The sequence below is a fragment of the Pantherophis guttatus genome, chromosome 12, assembly GCF_059756535.1.
Source record: "Pantherophis guttatus breed Tessera chromosome 12, ASM5975653v1, whole genome shotgun sequence".
Classification (NCBI taxonomy): Eukaryota; Metazoa; Chordata; class Lepidosauria; order Squamata; family Colubridae; genus Pantherophis; species Pantherophis guttatus.
In genome coordinates this window covers 4,854,856-4,875,231 of record NC_142074.1, presented here as the reverse complement: position 1 = coordinate 4,875,231, position 20,376 = coordinate 4,854,856, and the positions used below count along the sequence as shown (strand labels likewise).

At 39.9% G+C, this 20,376-nt stretch overlaps 1 protein-coding gene and 1 long non-coding RNA gene across 2 annotated transcripts in view; one reads left to right on the top strand and one right to left on the bottom strand.

Annotated features, from left to right (window-relative positions):
• The window catches only part of LOC117675992 (uncharacterized), a 17,619-nt gene extending 11,058 nt beyond the window's left edge, over positions 1 to 6,561 (bottom strand). The window contains exons 1-2 of the long non-coding RNA XR_004594323.3: positions 6,327 to 6,561; positions 4,900 to 4,993 (exon numbers count right to left, since the gene is read on the bottom strand). This is a non-coding gene — a long non-coding RNA (uncharacterized LOC117675992). The remainder of the gene's footprint in view (positions 1 to 4,899; positions 4,994 to 6,326) is intronic.
• Positions 3,349 to 20,376, top strand: CDX4 (caudal type homeobox 4). Its single transcript, XM_034435097.3, has 3 exons — positions 3,349 to 3,997; positions 17,047 to 17,192; positions 19,264 to 20,376. Exons 1-3 carry the CDS (start codon positions 3,550 to 3,552, stop codon positions 19,534 to 19,536), a joined length of 867 nt encoding a protein of 288 aa, XP_034290988.2. The 5' UTR covers positions 3,349 to 3,549; the 3' UTR covers positions 19,537 to 20,376.

Below are 20,376 nucleotides of genomic sequence, written 5' to 3'. Positions count from 1 at the left end.
TCGGGGAAGGGACAGAGGTCATTGGGTTGTTCTCCAGAGTTTTTTCCAAAGCAAATTAGTTACCAAAGAAGCAGTGAAAGAAAAGGAAACCAGGTGGATTTATGACAACAAACAAGGAAATACTGGGCTATTCACTAAAGTGATGTGTTTGTAGAGTTTTCCTGCCATAATTTTGTCATTTGGGGTTCCACATATATTAAGCAAGAATGTCCCTTCCAATTTTGAGGACAATCTTTCTCCTTCCCTGCCTGCCTGCCTGAAGTCTTCAGAAATTAACAAGAATTCAGGAGGGTTACAGTTACACAGGGGCCATTACACACATCCATCCCAGCCATCTTTTCTCCAGCTTGAGCAGGAGGATAGACTAGAAGACCTCCAAGATCCTTTCCAACTCTATTATTCTCAGAGTTGAATTTCCCATCTCATTTCATAGGACTTAATTTCTATCCCCTGTGTTTATCATGGATCTTCTCCAAACCACTTCAAATCCTCTGAATCCTTCTCAACTGGACAGCACAGTCAAGATAAGACAAGGTAGAATAACATGGAATAAGAATTTCCTGTCCTTTGGAAATTACACTTCTATTGATGTGGCCTGAAATTGCATTTAGCTCTTTTTTGCAGCCACATTACCCTCTTTTTGCAGCCACATTACCCTCTTTTTCAACTTTCAACTTTCAACTTTCAACTTTCTCCCTCTTTTTAAACAATTTTAATATTTTAATATTTTTAATCCTCAAAGTTTAAATTTGTTTTAAATTGATTGGGGTTTTAATCTGTCTGGGCCAAACTATTTAATTCGATTTTATTTCTGCTTTTTAAATTTTGTATGTATATATTTTATTGTTGGCTGTTCACCGCCCTGAGTCCTTCGGGAGTAGGGCGGTATACAAATCAAATAAAAGTAAAGTAAAAGTAAAGTAAATGTACCACTACCAAACCAACCCTATTAGGTTCTCATCCATCTGAATTTCAAGCCATGTTGGTCCAGTTCACCAACATGACTTGGCCTGCCTAGGTATTGCCATCTGCTGTTAAACAGTTCGTACAACATACTAGGCTATGGCAGGGTTCCCACAACTTATGGAGGCACAAATGATGACATCTCATTTAGAGTTGTATAAGTTGTATAAGTCAGCAATGCAGTGGTGAACCACCTTGTCCTAACTGAAGGAGCACATTCCATGAAGCAGGCCCAGCTCCCAGTCAGTTTCTACTTCCCCTCCCAAGTTGTAGTTCCACTGTGTAGTAATTTGTATCCTGACATGGGTATATTCACACAACTTCTTTCTAGTAAGGTGAACGTGGTTTCTTTAGTTTTAACTTAGAATACTGTGCAAACTATTGTGACTGCTATACCAGAATTTATGGCTAACCATTATGAACCTAGCCTATTTGAAGCTTATTAAACAAACTCTAACTAATAAAGGAGACTATTTGTAGTTCAGGATTGACATGAGGGGTACTTGGTTATGATTTGAGGGATCCTTGATGCTCTCTGAGCTTGTTTGTTTTCTTGCAGACGTTTCATTACCCAAACTAGCACTGCTAGCACTGATGAGGTTACCTAGTTTGGGTTAAAATATCAGCAAGAAAACAAGCAAGCTCAGAGACCATCAAGAATCCCTCAGATCATAACTAAATACCTGTGAATGTGTGAATCCAGCAAGTATTTTCCCTATCCTTCATCAACACTGATGGCAGCTTCTGGTAAAAACAGGAAAATGCTCTGTCTAAATCAGGGGTGTCCAACCTTGGCAACTTGAAGACCTACGTATGGACTTCAACTCCCAGAATTCCCCAGCCAGCTGAAGACCACAGGTCTTCAAGTTGCCAAGGTTGGACACCCCTGATCTAAATGATCAGGACATCATATAAAGCAGCTTATATGGTAAAATAGGAAATTCCATTCAGAAACGCCTTCATTTATTCTGTATACAGAAATCTTTAAGGAAATTGGAGGGGAAGGTACTAAATCCCACAAATGCTGAAAGTATAATTTAATATTTGAAGTGATCAAATCTATCAATGTCTTGCATTCAACAAAGCAAAACCATAGTTTAGGTTTCACAATTAGTGGGCCACTGACTTCAATGGACTAAAAATAACACAGGTGGAAAAACACACTAGTAAATATTTTATTTCTGGTCTCTCTGAGTCTTTAAATGGACCTGCCTGTACAGCCTATAAATTAATTCTTCACCCGAGGTTGTTCCAGAAAAATCTTCAAAATCACACCCAAGCTTTTCCCAGCTGATGTGGGAATCTTTTTTTTTTAAAGCAGAGAACAACAAATCTATTCCCTCTGCACAGTTAAAAAGATGCCTCTAAATTCAGAAGACAAACATCCCAAGCTCTTTGACTGTGTGCTGCTCAAAGAAAAGCAATCTTCAAACACTTTTCACCTCTTTAAGAGAGAGTTCCCTCAAAAGTGTCAGGTCATTCACAAAAGTCAACTAAGTAGCACATCCTTAAGGGATTTTATTTTATTTTTTTTCCATCCCTTATGATGTTTTGGTTGCTTGTCAAGAAACAGTGTCAAAACAGTTTACACCCCAATATTTTTCTCCAACTACTCAGAGAATACAAATCAGCTAATATAACTCTGAAAAATGAAGAGGATGAAATGGTTTGTGTTAACACTTTTTGTTTTTTAAATCACATGCTTTGTCTGCCACAAATTCTTATTTCTTTCATTAAAAATAATTTTATGAGTTCTTTTCATGAAATTGGAGATAAATGCCTTTTAAACACAAATTCATTCAACTGTTGAATGTTCCATTAATTGCAATTGAACATAGGATCATCTCTCTAAAATTAAATGCCCTTGCTCTTTGTGATATAAACATCTTTCACATCTGGAATGAATGGCTGGCTTCACTCATGAGATGAATATTGAATCAGTTTAAAAGCTCACCTACAATGATGACCAATGAGTTACAAACCACACTGGATGGATTCATTCACAATGCTAGTCTTTGTGCTACTTTCTCCTCCCATCTTTTAATGATAAATTATCATTATTGTTGTTTATTGGTTATTCCTTTAATGGTTACTGGTTTTAAGGTTTGTAAGCCACCCAGAATTGCCTCTAGATGAGATGGGTGGCACATAAATCTAATAAATAATCCCAAATCAAAGAAATCACATTATGATTTAGTGTGGAGTTAGTTGTACTTTGTTTTTCTGAAATTCCTAGAACAAACACACTGAATCCATGCCTAGCCCAGGACGGGAAGGGTCTGGGAGAAATCGGCAAGCCAACAGAAAGGTGGGGTTGCAAGATGACCAACCCTTCATTTGAATGCAAATGTTTGGGAGTAGCCAGTTATCTTTGACATTAGGCAGATCCTCAGTCCACTGCTAGCCCAGCACCAGGGATCCTATTGTCAAGGATGGGTAGTAAAGAGACCTCCTGAGTCATCTGCAAAACCAGTCTAGGTTTAGGCTTGAAAAAGAGAGAGAGAGCGAGAGCAAGAAGAGGACGTGTGAAATCAGCACCCCCCCCCCCCCAAGGAGCAGGATGCCTGGCCAAGAAGAAGTTAGGGGATGAACTTCATCTATGTGAGTTATATTTTGGAAAAAGAAGTCAGGATGTATCCAGGTTCTGTACGATGCAACGGCAGCAGCAACCTACCAGCACAAAACTTTCCTTCTGCTACACCTTATGTAGATTACATAGGATACCATCATCCCCAAAGTATGGAGAATCGTGGACAACCTTCAGGGACTTGGGGAACACCTTATGGGCTGCCTAGGGAAGATTGGGGTGCTTATGGGCCAGGAACCTCCAACCCCATAAGCTCCCCCCAGATCAACAGGTCTTCTCCTGGACAGGTTTCCTTCTCTTCTGCTGATTACAGTTCCCTGAACGTTGCTGGTTCTGTGACTTTACCTTCTCTGGACACCATGAATTCAGAGGCAAATTCCCCTCCCCTCAGCCAGAGGCACAGCTCCTATGAATGGATGAGGAAAACGGTCCAGTCTACTTCAACAGGTATGTTCTCCCTTCCCCTTCAAAAACGTTCCTCATGCTGGCCACTTTCTGAAGCCAAGGGACAGATTATCCCAAACTGAAAAGGGGTTTTCTTTCTCATCTTCTGATGGGGCTCTTGAGTCACAACTTTGATTTAAGGTCTCAATAATCTGGTTCTCCAAGCAAATGATGGCATGGTGTATTCATAAAATGGGGCTCCTTTAAGGGGGAGGAAAAATGGGCTGGCAGAGGCAGAAATTGATGTTTTAAAAAACCCTTCAGCTCCTGATACAAGATGAGGGATAGAATTGCTGTGGCACTGAGTGGGATCTGCTCCTGAAAAGGTTAGGATTTGCATATGTTGCTTATTAATGTTGGGTTGGCTTGAGGCTTGAATGCAAACCAGCTAAACAACCCTTCCAGCAGCATCTGATGAAGTGAGCTGCTGCTCACAAATAAATCAGGAAAAAGTGGTAGCAGACTGATTTTGGATCTACTGTAGACCAACAGTTTTCCTGCTATACACAATACACGTTACAATCTTCATTGAAGTCCTATTTATTTCAAAACTGGGGGGGGGGACTTTGTGCTCTCTGAGCTTGGTTGTTTGTTTGCAGACGTTTCATTACCCAAACTAGGTAGCATTAGCAGCAGTGATGATGTTCCTAGTTTGGATAATGATATGTCTGCAAGGAAGCAACCTAGTTCAGAGAGCACCGAGGACCCCTGTTTTCAACCCTGAGTTACAAATATTCTCCTTTATTTCAGAGCTTCTTCCTCTAAATCTCTGTGAATGTGCATCAGCCCTTTGCACTTGAAATCAACCCAGAAGGGTGAACTTTGCACCTTTAAAAACTTTTTGCATAACCGCAGAACCAAACTGGCATTTAAGGGACAATGCTTGCATGCAATTCATTGCTCACCTGGGTTCATTTTCAGGGTAACCGCCATTAACATTTCAAATGGATGCTAAGGATAAAAGGAGCTCTTGCTAGACGCCTCTCGGAATGCAGGGATCTAAGAAGCAGAAAATACCTTTGATCTCTTGATAGAGTACCTTCCAGAATGTTAATAACAATGGATTTAACAAGCGGGCAGGATAAACATTGCACATGATTTTATAAAAGGCACCTCAGATAGTCTGGAAAATTGTCTAGCTTGATGCTAAAGTAGAACAGGTATGAGAAAAATAGTTACAGCTGCATTAACACTAATATTTATATTGAACACTAATAGAATAGATATCGCTCAGGGTTGAACTGTGGAGTTCTTGGTGCTGAGCTTAGTTGCTCACAAATGTTTCATGAGCCAACTAGTCAGATGTCAAATAATGCCACATTAGTATATTTTAATGAGTTAGTAATAGGCTTCCATAACACTCTACACATCTAGCAGCAATCTTCATATTACATGATATGCTAGATAAGATTTAGTCGCAGTTGTAAATACTGTAGACTGTAAACTGTAAACAAATCCAGTCGAATTTGTTGGGTGCCCCAGGCTGTTGGGTGAGTTTATGGTTCAAAGTAGCGTGAGAACTACAACGCTCTGGTGTTGTTAAATAAGTTTCAGCACAATGTGAGTTTTGTAAATTCACAGATTTTGACTAAATACACTAAATATGACATTTCCTAAGATGCCTTGAACTACAGTATCCAGAATTCCCAGCCTCCCTCATTTGGAAAGTGACTGTAGTATTCTAGAGACATTTGAAGAAATTTGAATGAGGGGAAAGGGTTAGCAAAGACTGTTTTATTACCTGTGTCCTACTTGGTCTGGTCTCTCATCTCTATAGTTTTCAATTTGTGTTAAAATGATCCGCAAAGCTTCCAATCTAGTCATCTTGCTGTAAATCAAAGGTTTGGCAACTTTTAGATGTGTGGATTTGTGGGGCCGGACAATTCTGGGACTTGAGCTCCACACATCTTAAAGTTGCTAAGTTTGAAATACAGTGTTGTAAAGCAATCAACTATGTCAGGATTATGAACAAAAACTGCAATTTTCAAGGCAAATTAGTTTCTAACTAACCCTTTATAAATGATATTTCTTGAAAGGTCCTGAATATATGGGAAAAAACATATTTCTTGAAAGGTCCTGAATATAAGGGAAAAAAAGACTTACTTCAGGGAACTCCCTGTTTTTAACAGTAGCTCTCCAGTTTCTCATATAAATCAAACAGGGTAAGATGGCAAGATCTGCAGATAAGGAGTAAAAGCCTGGTTTGAATTAAATTATCAAAAGATGGCTTATAGAAATCCCTAATACATTTAGCCTGTTGATAGTGTCATAGATATATGGATGAATGGATGAATGGACAGACAGACAGAGCAACATCTAGTTCACAACTTACCTATATAACTTTCTTGACTTGGCCTTCTCTGGCCCCTTTCAGACTGCAAATCCCAGAATTCCCAGCTAGTATGGGTTTTATGGTTCTGAGAATTGCATCCAGAGTAGGCTGCAGAAGAACATCTGGATTCACACAATGCTCAGCTAATCTAAAATAGGGTTGGACAGCTTGTGGTAACCTTTGGGGAACTCAACCTTTCTGTTAGCATCTTGTTTGAACAATTTCCTTGAAGATAAAGATGATTTGTTTGGCTGAGCCCATATGATGTGAAGAGTGCAGTTGTGTTTTGTTAACCTGGGTTTAGCATGGTGTGAAGCTATAACTCCCATTGGTGGCTGGTGAAGCTGGTGGGCCGCATCTTTGAAAGGCACTAGATGGGAGGTCTAACCAAATAAGAATTTATTTCCTTGTGCATCTAGAGGCCCAACTTTTGTGTTGCAGCAGACAGAGAAATGCTTTGAATAAGGATGTTACAAGACCAGAGAGCCAGTTGCTTCTCCAGTCATTTCTGGAATTCTGGAAAATGTCCTCCATATGGACCCAAATAAATGCACAGTGTGGTCCTGTTTCATCATATGAAATCCGAGGGATTAGTAGTCATACTTAGCCTCACAGCTAATTCTAGTGAAGCTCTTAGTATCTAACCTACTTGGACCAGAAGCCTTCCCTTCAGGCTCTGCCTTCAGCCACAAGAAGTGGGTTCGCAACTAGAACATGTCCTTTCCTTTCTCCTCGGATTCTAAGCTCTACCATCTTCATCTGTGGATGTTATGCTTGTTAACCATTGCTCAAGCCACTTGTCCATCCTTCATGAATAGGTAGAATGTTCTTTCCAAAGCCTTCCTGAATGAGCTATTGTGGGAATAAGGTCCAAAAGCTAGAGACATGGCTTTCTTCAACCCAGCTGCCCAAAAATTGCTTTGACAATTCATCCCAGTCTTAATATACAGAAGAGCAAGGCAAACATCTTAACACCATTTTATGGACCTCTGTCATAGCCTAGACTGGGTTTGTTTTTCTAAACTAAAAAAAAGGTGCTCTTCAGAGAAGAAGGGCTGATTCCATATCTGGGATCCTTCCACTGCTCTTCTCTAAGTGTGCCTCCCTCTCTTGTTTTTGGGAGAGGAAGAATGCACATTTTGACATAACATTGGTTGGATTCATGCATTTTGCTAAGCAGCAATATGGTTTGCTTGGTTTGGGCTGTGTATGTTGCTAAAAAGCTATGGTGTATTCAATAAACCATCATAAAATACATAATTTTTTATGGCAATTCTCATGGGGACCTACAAGGACATTCATAAGGTATTGTTTTGATGGCAATACAGACTTTTCAAGGATGGCAAAACACCTTGGAAGTCATTTGTTGTTTGGAGATGGACCATAAAGTCCCTTCTATAGTTGCTATTGTTGCATGGCAGATGGCCAAACTTTGTTGAGTCATTCAGTTGCTTCTGAAGGCTTATTTAGCACTCACAATGCCAGCTGCTCCACTGTGAGGACAGATGTTAGATTCAAAAGTTTCAGGCTGACTTCCACTGAGGTAGGCCCCTGATTACCAAACACAGTTGACCTGCCCACAGACAGAGTTTTCTTGGAGCAAAAAATATTTCGGCAGAGAAACAGTTAAAAAACAGACTGAAGTGCCATCACAAATATTAGCTTAGTAGCACCTCTTCTGCTTTTTATCATCATATTTTGTTATTGGGACTCTCGGGGCCATTTGGGTGGGGACTGAGAACCAAGCCCCACAAAAAGAAAGTCCCATCTAAGATACACTTCCATATTTGAAATGATTAGATGGACAATGCTTCTCATACATGGTAGCAAAATACATAATTTTTATGGCAATTCTCATGGGGACCTACAAGGACATTCATAAGGTATTGTTTTGATGGCAATACAGACTTTTCAAGGATGGCAAATCAGTCATACATGAGTTCAAGATCTTTTTCTGGGCCGCTGACTATAATGGACCAAAACAAAGGGGGAGGGGAAGAAGCACCTGAGGGCAAGACAAGGGGAGATCCAATCTAGAACTAAGGAGAAATGTCCCAATAGTGAGAACAATTAATCAGCAGAATGGCTTGCCACATGGCTTGCCAATCAGAAGTTGTGGTTGCTGCATCACTGGAGTTTTTTTAGCAAGAGTTTGGACAGCCATTTGTCTGAAATGGTCTAGGGTCTCCTGCTTGATTAGGGGGTTGGACTAGAGGACTTCCAGGGTCCCTTCCAAGTCTGCTATTCTCAAGGAGAACAGGCAGCAAGAATGGCAAGGCAGTGAGATAAGTTGAGAAGGTTTGCTCACTGGGGTAACCTGGGGTAAGTGTAGGGTTAGAGTTAGGGTAAGTATAGGGCACATTTAGGCAGGCAAAGGTCTTGAGCAATAAAGTCAAGCTTTTCCTCAAATCTTTTGTTTGCTCTCCCCCATCCTCAAATTCATCAGGGAGGGCTACAAATTTAAACAAAAACAACCACAACTTCATGATGCCACCCCATCTTGTTCGGACTTGTCTTTGGATTGTTCCCAGCGACACCTGTTTTCCCCTAGTTGTTTTTTCTCAGTAGAACCAGGTGCATCCAAAGTGTTTTTGTAACATGGTTGTTAAGTGAATCTGGCTTCCCCATTGACTTTGCTTATAAGAAGGTCGCAGAAGATGACACTGGGACACTGCAAGCATGATAAATGTGAGTCAGTTGTCAAACTATCCGAATGTAAATCACATTGCATGCAATGTGATGCTGCAATGGTCATAAGTGTGAAAAATGGTCATAGGTCACTTTTTTCAGTGCCGTTGTGACTTTGAACAGTTACTAAATAAACTGTTGTAAATCAAGGACTACCTGTACTTATACGTAAATCACCCACTAGTATCACTATTCATGGAACATCTGTTTATAATTATGAATTATAATTATGAATTATGAATAATTTATTCATTCAAATCAAATCTCTGTTAATAATCTTAGACCAGCATAAAGATAGTCATTCATTTGACTGGCACATTATGGATTAAGAAGATGATGACTGATGGTGGAGAAGGTTTCCTATCTAACTGGAGAAACATGAATTAGGGGCTGGATTATCCTGGGAGGGTAGAACCAATAGGCTTAAAATATGGTTCTATAATCCATTTATATATTTTCATTTCAATGGGAAATTCTATTTTATCCCCATAAGAGTAGGCCTATGAGGTAGGCTCAGCTCAGAGGGACTGCCTCAACATTGCCCACTGAGATCCCGTGCCTGAAGGTGGACTTGAACTCTGGCCCAACTCTGAACCATTATTCCACATTGGAGTATTAAACAAGAGTTCTCTGAAATGGTGTCTTCCAGATGTGTTGGACTACAATCCCAGAAACCTCAGTCAGCACTGCAGTTCTGTGAATCCTCTAGCATTGCAGTCTGACTCTTAGCTGGGGAAGCCCCTGTGAGTCCAGTGAAATCTTTCCTACACTGTCACTATATGCAAAGTTGTGCATTCACACGTTTTGGAAGTTTCTCCCAGGGCAGATTAACTCTTCACAAAGCAAGCTAACATGCATGAAGAACATTTAAAGACCTTAGGAGAGAAAGGGGGGTACCCAGTTTTTAGCAACAGCACTTTCACAACTTAAATCCATGTTCTCTGGCCTGGTATGTTCTCCAGCACAGATGGTGATTTGATTTCTGTCTATCATAATTAACTCAACATCTCTGGAACTGGCCAGGTGAACAATACCAAACAGTCAATCCTTTGAGTAGGAACCTTTTCTCATATGTGTAAGAAAACATCAAGACAGATACCTGTCTGAGTCTGTCTGACTCAGGGCGGCTTACAATGCGCTAAGCAATAGCCTTCATCCTTTTGTATATTTATACAAAGTCAGCTTATTGCCCCCACAACAGGGTCCTCAATTTACCTACCTTAGAAAGGATGGAAGGCTGAGTCAACCTTGAGCCTGGTGAGATTCGAACCTGCAGTAATTGCAGGCAGCTGGTCTTAATAACAGGGTGCTTTAGACCACTGTACTACCAAGGCTCGTACTTCAACAAGAACCTTTTCCTGCCCGTAGATTAAGTCATAGCCTTTAAAAGGAGCTTCTAGATTTAGTATGGATCATAGAATAGATGTGATTAGACAGACATGATTTGTCTCTTCATTGTCTTAGCTGTTGATTTAACAACCTTCAAGCCACCAAATCTGGATTCACAAAACACTAAGCCAAACCCAAACAATACTCATGATGTGCAACCCCAGTCATTTAAAATAACAGACAATGGATAGGATAGGATAGGATAGGATAGGATAGGATAGGATAGGATAGGATAGGATAGGATAGGATAGGATAGAACAGAACAGAACAGAACAGAACAGAACAGAACAGAATAGAATAGAATAGAATAGAATAGAATAGAATAGAATAGAATAGAATAGAATTTCTTTATTGCAATCCAGGATTAGACTTTGTGTTAAAAAAATAAATGCCAAATTTTTTATTTGTACCTTGGAGCTCATAATCTTAGCCAATATTATTTTATCAGACATAACCCTGGGATATTTTGCACACAAATTAAAGCATAGGTTCTACCATTACTGTATTACAGTCCTATACTTGAACATTTGTGGTCCCTTACTTTTTAATTTTTGGGTTAGTATCTTATATCTCCAGTAGGTAAGAAGTCGAATAACAAATGAAAAATGAACAGTATAGTATATGCTGCAAGAAAATCCACATTCAGATCTTATTCTAATGATTTTAGAATTCTCTAAATGAATAGATTCCATGCAAAATTGGGTTTAAAATTCAGTAGTGTCAGATCTTGAGATAAGTTTCTAAAACAACATGAACACACCAAAACACCAGACACTTTTTGATTGCCAGGCAATCCTGGCCAACACACAGTTTAAAAATTCATGGATACAATTTTACCATGAAAATATTACCAATCATTTAAGATTGAAAGTAAAAACTAGAGTGAGAGGGAAATACCCAACTAACGTAATTTTGATTTGGTATATTTTAAATCCTTTAAAACATTCTTCAGTTTAAATAAAAATTTCCAAGACCTCATACTATTCATAGATACACAGCAAAAATTATCACAATTACAAACTAATTACTGAGGAAATCAGAGCAAACTAAGAACCATCATTTGCAGTCAGGTGTTCAAAAACATTAAAAAGGAGCCTAAAGGGCAGCAATTAAAGGCTGCATTAAAATGTCTTTGATAACTAAAGGTATGATTCAGCCAGTTAAATGTCTCCAGAGCAAAAAAGCCATAACTGAAAAACAGGGATATCTGAAGGATTAATCTTAGGCTTAGGTTTAAAAAGTCAAGATGGTGATGATGATTGAAATCCTGCCTCATAAATGAGGAGTTTGGGCTGTGATCATGCAATTGCAGTAGCCATCTTGACTGTTTTGAGCCTTCAGATTGCTCCTGCTGAAAGGGCCCTTAGTCCAGTCTCTACCTACAGTATCTTGCTTCTGAAGACCCTCTGAAGAAATGTCCAGTTTCAGACAGGGAGAAATAGGCCACGCTTGAGAGACATGGAAGACCATTCCATACAAGTCTTTGCTCATTTGTTTATTCATGTCTTATATTTCTGTTGAGCTTTTCTTCAAGCAGTTCAAAAATCTTAGAAGACTTCATTTCTTTCCCAATAGCAACAATTCTGAGAGGTGTTTTGGGTTGACTTGCTTAAAAGTCACCAAATATGTTTTCATGGATGAGGGTAGAAGACTCTAGGCCTGGCCCAGTGTCTTCACTACTATACCACACTGCCTTTATGGTTTCTCTTAGCAGCAGAGAGACAACCAGTGGTATTTTTCAACAGTCAAGGTGTCCTCACTTGGCAGCTGTTAGATGAGACAATAGTAACTTTCATGGAGCTTTAATACTTTTAACACAAAGACCTCAAACAGGGACTTCATTCTGTATTGCTTCTATGGATTGGAATGGAGTTGGTGCCCCTTGTCTATGTTACAACTCAGGAATAAGAGCTAAAGGAACCATTTTATTATTTAGCATTACAAATGCATATGATGCTGGAAGAAGTAGTATAAATAAAACAATGTTGCCCTATCAAGAACAAGACTCATCAAAATATAGAGAATCATGAACTGAGAGAAGGATTATGAAGATCTAGTCATGAAACAAAATGCTGAGTCCCATATGTAAGCTTTCTTTCAGGAAAAATAAAAATTAAAGATGCAAAGCCTAAACTACATTTGGAGTAGGAGGTTAAAAGAAAGTTTAGCTAGATTTAAATATTATCAATATTTTATCAACATTGACTAAGTGATGGATGGAAGATGCCCTTAAAACTTGTATCTTCTGGGATTATAGAAAAAGTATTAATAAAGGAGAACATTTGTTGAAATGAGAAATCCTTGGTGCTCTCTGAGTTTGTTTGTTTGTTGCAGATGATTCATTACTCACATTAACTAACATCGTCAATGCTCAAATGATGTTTCCTAGTTTGGGTAATGAAATGTCTGCAAGAAAACCAAACTCAGAGCACACCAAGGATTTCTCATTTCAACAAATGCTCTCAGAAAAAGTATTCTTGGTTCCTTTCAAAATCTTATCTCTAAGCTAAGCTTCCCCAACCTGGCATCCTTCAGATGTTAGAACCACAATGTCCCTCATTCTCAGTTGCCTTCAAGACCTTTTCTCATTTGGCTTCCTCTTTCCACTTGGGGTTCTCCAGAGAAGCTGAGATAGAAATCTTCTCCCTCATACTTGTGGAGCCTACCTAGAAGACGCCAGGCTGGGGAAGGCTGTTGGTGAACCTCTCCTCTAACCCTTTGAAGCTCCTTCGCCTGGATGAAACTGGAAAGGGATGGAATTTCCAAATGGGGAGGCAGAGCTCAGCTGTTTTTATTGTCCTGCTGAATTCACAGACATGGACAAATTCACAAATTCCTGTGACCAGGAAGATGCCGGCTGATGTAAAACAGGAGCTAGGCTCAAGCAGAGAAGACAGGGAAAACCAGGGGCAATTTGAATGCTAATTTATTTTCTTTATAAACTAGTTGTGAGGTTCAGGAGCCTCATCCTGCTCCTCCTTGTCCCTTGATTCCATTGTCTTGAGTCCAGGGGCTGGCTTGCCATATCAAGCAACAGACCTTATTTTGACACTTTTGGGAGGTGGGGAGGGGGGCTTTGATATGCATCCTGGCTTCTGCTCCTTTTCTTTAGCAGTTATATTGCCGGAAAGACTGATGATTTTCACAGCAAATAAAGAGGCCCTCTCTTGGCTTTTATTGTGTTCTGAAAAAATGCCCTGTGAATTTTATGACCAAGGGGAAACCTCTCCCCCCTCCCACTCCTCCCCAAGAACAAGACTGCTAGAATAACTGGAGTATCCTTAAAACAGGTCCTGGTTTTAAAACACCTGGCGAGTTGTTTTGTTCAGAGTCAACAACCTGATTCTCTCTGATTACAAAAGACCCCTTTAAATGGGTCTTCCACCATTCCTTTAGCACATCCCCATTACACATTCCAGTCCAGGGCACCCACCCTTCTTTCCTACTTCTAATATCTCATTTAGAAAACAAAAGTCTATTCTTTTTAGCCTTCATATGCTCTCATATTCTATTTTCCACCCTCTGTTTCAATGGCTGTCTGGTTCATCTTTTAAAATGAAGAGCTTTAAGAGAGAAAAGGAGAAAAAGACGTTGATCCACTTCATGGAGAAAGCTGCAGCTTGAAAAGCAGCAGGTGGAATCTTTTCAAATCTGGCTTCAGGGTTTTTAAAGCAGCCACATACTTCATTTTGTAAGTCTCTGAGCATAACAATTCCAAAAAGCAGCAAAAATTTAACATGTGGGGAGTTATCGTACAGTGCATGACACAGATGATGGGAGATTTTAGTGTTAAAGATAGCTTAAAGAGAAATTATTCAGGAAATTATTTTCCATAAGGCAAGGCTTTCTAAAAATGCAGTTTCAATCTAGACTTTTTTAGTGAGAACTGTAAGCCCTTTAGTTTTTTGGAGTAAAAACTCAGTTCTTTAAATTATATTTTTGAGGGGAAATTCCAACTAACTTCTCTGAAATGTGCCAAGCATACATAGGATTCAAAATTAGAACATTCCCCATCTTGACAATTTCTGCAAATTTCTAGTTAGATGGACCTTAAAAGTTGAAGTTCTACTGCATCTGGAGGTCTCAATGTCCCTGATTCACAGCAAGAAAGTCACATCATCACACAAATGTCATTTGTGGATGTTATTTGTGCAATGTTGTCATGATATACATGATATCTGTCTAATGTCTATGTCTGTAGACCATCAAACAGAAGAAGGCTATTTCAGTGGCAGATCTTTTCTGCTGCTTTGTGAAATTTACTGAAACCAAATTTAAGCCCTTAAAATGCTATTGGTTCAGTCATTGTCCTCAAAGGTTAACACTTGAAGCTTATTTCTCTTTCCAAAAATATATCTGTAATGTTGACATAGGGACCAAATAGAATTCCTATAAATACAGTCCTTCAAACTAAGATTTGCATCTATTGTCAGGAGGCAGGAGTTTTGCCAAGTTCTTTAAGCAAGAGATCCTAACTCTTCCTCCACTTAAATTTACCTTTTGGTCTCTGATTAGCTAGATCACCCTGAGTACAGCTCCAACAAGCATGAAAAGTAAGTCCAATTGCAAGAGGTTAGTGGCAATTATTCTAAGGCAGAGTTTCTCAATCTTAATAATTTTAAGATGTATAGACTTCAACTCCCAGAATTAGGAAAGTTCCTGAGGTTGAGAAAGGAGAATTCCCTTCTTATTCCTACAGTTTCCAGCACCCAACCATACTCTTTGAGCTCAAAAACAAGTGATCACTAGAAAATCCTAGGGTTATAGCCTAATGGAGAAGTTTCAAAAATCCGGGAAGAAGACAATAACACTTCCCTATTATTGCCAAGAAAAATACATTGGTATTTCCATCAGGTCATCAGGGCCAAGCTCAACTTGATAGTAACCTGTTGTGTTTTTTTTTTAAGTCTCCTGTAAGCAGACAAAGGAAAATCTCAGAAGCACAAGCTTCATTCCTACAAACATTCAGTGTGCTGGCAAGTTCAGTGAGTGACCAAAAGGTTCTGGTCAGAGAGCTTGCTGTGCTTTTTTGCATTACGTATTTCTGGGTGGACCCTTTGGGTATTTTGGACTGTCATTCCCATACACCATACTGATTGGACGGGTTGAAAATACAGGTAGCCCTCAACTTACAACCACAGCTGAGCCCAAAATTTATGTTGCTAAGTGAGAAATTTGTCGGGTGAGCTTTGCCCCATTTTACGACTTTTCTTGCCACGTTTGTTAAGTGAATCACCACAGTTGTTAAATCAGTAACCCGGTTGTTAAGCGAATCTGGCTTCCCCGTGGACTTTGCTTGTCAGGAGGTCGCAAAGGGGGGGGGTCACATGACCCCGGGACACTGCAACCGTCATAACTATGAGCCATTTGCCAAGCATCCGAATGTAAATCACGTGACCATGGGGATGATACAATGGCCATAAGTGTGATAAGTTATGGTCATAAGTCACTTTTTTCAGTGCCGTTGTAACTTCAAACTGTCACTAAATAAACTGTTGTAAGTCGAGGACTACCTGTATGGCCTACCACTTCTGAAGTTGATTAACTGGAGAAAGGCTACCATTAAGGCAAGAGACAAAGGTGCCCTTCAGGTTTAGTGGGAAATGACATATGTTTACAGGCCAGGAACAGATCCATGCATGGCTAATATTTCCAACACAAAATGTCTTCCCACTAAATTCTGATGCCCTTGCAATAATTGCTGTTAGCAACAATCTACTTCTTTCCTGTCTGCAGAAGCCTGCCACAAACAGTGCAGGTCAACTAGGAAATGTTTTTGCAAGCTTTTAGCTGTTTTAGAAGTTATGGGTAAAGATGCTTGAGGAACAAAACCAAAATATGCTTGAATACATATGCCTTCTTATCCCTGACCCAGCCAGTGTGATTATAGGCACACTTTGAAAATAATTGAACGTAATTTTGATTGTTGTACAACTGTAGCATCTCTCTGCTATTATTTAAGGCAATCTGACTTTTCCAAGAATTCCTCATGGGCCTGAAAAATAACTGCCACTGTTTTAAGGAACCAACTCATCCCACGAATGTCACTTTTAAAGCAGAGTGTGTTTTTGTAGGCTTCACAGAAGCCTAAAACAAAAGAAGTGCTTTCATGAATAACAATGAGATGCTGGGTTCACACAAAGTCTAAAGCAGGGGTCTCCAACCTTGGCAACTTTAAGACTTGTGGACTTCAACTCCCAGAGTTGAAGTCCACAAGTCTTAAAGTTGCCAAGGTTGGAAACCCTGATCTAAAGTACTTCTTCCAAATCATTTTTGAAGCATAAGAATTAGACCAAAGGTGCTTTGTAAATACTAGTATTATTTATATTGGAATTGGAATATTTTTTATTGGCCAAGTGTGATTGAACATACAAGGAATTTGCCTCCAATGCATAAACTCTCATACATAAACTCCAATGCATAAACTCATATACATACAGTACACTTACATACAGTACATTTAATAGTAATTTTTTGTAAATGGTATTATTTTAGTTCTGCTTGGAAGACAGGCTTAGCAAAAGTAGTGCTGGCATTTTCCAGCATATTTGCATCTTCTTTATATGGTTTAGCCAAAGCCTGATTAGACAGGTCCAAGATTTCAGGAGCAAATGCAAACTTTTCTTACTTTCTTTTTCAACAGGTAAAACAAGAACAAGAGAGAAGTACCGTGTGGTGTACACAGATCATCAGAGGTTAGAACTAGAGAAGGAGTTTCATTACAACCGATATATCACCATCCGAAGGAAGTCTGAGCTTGCGGCAAATCTGAGACTTTCTGAAAGACAGGTAGAGCCTCAGTTACTTGCATAGGCAGGGTTTCTGTCCAATTCAGAGCAGAGGACCAGTTGGGTGGGTGGGAAAACATCTCCTGAGGTCCTTGGTGCTGCCTGAGCTTGGTGATTTTCTTGTAGATGTCTCTGCTAGCACTGATGATGTCACCTAATTGGGTAATGAAATGTCAGCAAACCAACAAGCTCAAAGACCACCAAGGACCCCACAGGTTAACCCTGAGCTACAAATATTCTCTTCTATCAGGACCTTTGCAGATTCAAGGCAATCCATGCTTTTCCTGTGGTCCCTTTTTATAGATAAATGACTGAAAGAAGCCCTGGATTAGCCATTAAGCCCATGCTTAGTGCCCCAAGAAAAGGTGGCACCATAGAGATATTTTCTCTAGCTGTCATGCCCTTCACTGTTTTACTGCTACACTCAACTTTTGTTAAATTTTTTTGTAATTGTTCTTATTTGCTGCAGTAGACTTTAATCTGCATCATCATCATCATCATTATTATTATTATTATTATTATTAAAAACTTTTTTTGGCCCAGTGCGGAGGTAAAGTTTAAAAACTTGGCTTACAGGTGGCATCAGATGTCACATTTGTTTCTCATCTTATGCCCTGGAGATTTTGCTCCCCTTGAACACCAATGTTGGGTTATGCTTAGGACACCCGTTGGCCTTAATGCAGCCCTGATAGAAAGTGTAATTGACTGGATTAGAATGGCTTCAAGCAGCATATTCCCCCATACTCATCAAAGGTTTGGTCCAGGGGTGAAATGCTCCCGGTTCGTACCGGCTCACCCGATCCGGTAGCAATGGTTCGGAGAACCGGTAGCAAAAATCCCTGCACGCCCCCCCATGCCCAGCTGAGCCGCATGATCATCAGAGGCTGGTTTTTTTACTTTTAAAAGCATTTTTTTCTACAACCTCTTTGGCCAAAAAAATGCTTTTAAAAGTTTTTTTTAAAAAGCCTCTGATGATCGTGCAGCTCAGCCGGGATCGTCAGAAGCTTTTCAAAGCATTTTTTTCTGCAACCTCTTAATGTTGTAGTAAAAATGCTTTTAAAAGTTAAAAAAAAAAAGTTGGCCATGCCCACCCAGTCACATTACCCCGCCCCCCCACCAAGCCACGCCCACAGAACCAGTAGTAACAAATTTTAGATTTCACCCCTGGTTTGGTCACTCAGATTTTGAAAACCTCCTTTCAACAAGCAACGTCAATGGAGAGGCCAGATTCATTTAACAGTTGTACAACTAACTTAACACCAGGTTATAAAATGGGGCAAAAGTCACTTGATAAATGTCTCGCTTTGGGCTCATCTGTGGTCTTAAGTCAAGGTCTACCTGTATCTCTCTGCAGGGACTTCTTTGGGTGATGTGCTCCATAACATCACCCTTGACTCACCTGCTAGGGGCTAGTTTTCCTAAGGGTTGTTGATCAAAGAATAAAACATAGAAATCATAGAATAACAGAATTGGAAGGGACCTTTGGAGGTCTTCTAGTCCAACCCTCTGCTCGAGCAGGAGACTCTCTACCATTCCATACCAATGGCTATCCAGTCTCTTCTTAAAAGCCTCCAGTGATGGAGCATTCACAACTTTTGAAGGCAAACTGTTCAGCTGGGTGATTCTTCTCACTGACCAGAAATTTGTCATTAGTTCTAAATTGCTTCTGTCCTTGATTATTTTCCATCCGTTGTTCCTTGCCTTCCATTTTGGTCCTTTGGAAAATAGATATCATGACACCCCTAGTCCTTCTTTTCACTAGTCTAGACCTACCCAATTCCTGCAATCATTCTTCATATGTTTTAGCCTCCAGACCCCTAATAATCTGTGTTGCTCTTCTGTGCACTCTTTCCAGAGTCTCTACGTCTTTTTTATATTGTGGTGACCAAAACTGGATGCCAAGTGGGGTTTTACTAAGGCATTATAAAGCGGTACTAACACTTCATGTGATCTTGATTCTATTCCTCTGTTAATACAGCCTAGGATTGCTTTAGACTTTGCTCATCTTTAAGGCTCCCAATGTAAAATGATAGAAACTCTTTTTACTCTCTTCCTCTGTTTTGCTCTTGCAGGTGAAAATCTGGTTCCAAAATCGCAGAGCCAAAGAAAGGAAACTAATGAAGAAGAAAATGACCAGTTTTGATGGCGGCAGCCTGGGCTCCATCCAGAGTGACTCTGGTTCCATGAGCCCTATTCCAGTTCATGACCCACAGACTCACTCAGAAATGGCTGGCACTTTGTTTCCACCCCCACCCCCACCCCCTCCCCCACCCCCACCCCCTCCTCTTTCCATGAATGGTCTTCAGCACAATGGAACAATTACACGAGTTGTGGTCTCTCAGTGAGGACTTTCCGCCAAGTCAAGAACACAGCAACACAAGTTTGCAGTGGAGCCAACAGAGCAGTTGGCACTACAACTCCCACACCTGGCTTCCCCATGGCCGTTTGCAAAAGACAGAGGGCTTTCCACCAAAGCTTGGTGGCCACACAACCATTTTGGACAAGAGGTCCTGTGATACTGAGGGAAGGGGGTAAACCATGAGCTCTCGGTTACAAAGTTGTGCTGGTTGGAGGCAGCGAGAATGGCTGGAGCAGAACGCCTCTCCTGCTTCTGTACTAGTGGTCCTGCACTTTGTTTGACTAGAGATTGGAAGATTTCACACACTTTGGCAACTTCAACCTCTTGTTTTATATTTTTCCTGGTTCACAGGGTGAAGACACGGTATCAGAAGAAATACCACACTAGCATAACTTATTGTCAGGGTTGGGCCTATGACATCTGCTTTGCAGAAGGAGAGAGATAGTGCTGGATGTGGAAGAAAGCACAAAGCACAACTTGCTGTGAATCATAGCTTTCCTGTTTTTAAAATATATATATATCCTAAGATTCTAGTCTTTATCACAAAGATATAGGTTGGGAGGGAGGGATGTCTGTTTTTTTTTAAAAAAAATCATAATCCAGGTTTCTACAGATTGAGAAGATGGAGGTGAGGTTCTGGAATTTTTTTAGAACTCTCTGCTTCCTCCACTACTATAATATAAACTATACATGATGCAAATCTGCCCAATTTGCACTATTTTTTATCAATCATAATATTCAGTTTGTTTTGGTGTGGGACTGGCTCATTTGAATGCTGAATTTTAGTGCACAGATATCTGACACCATTAAACAAATTTGCAGATCA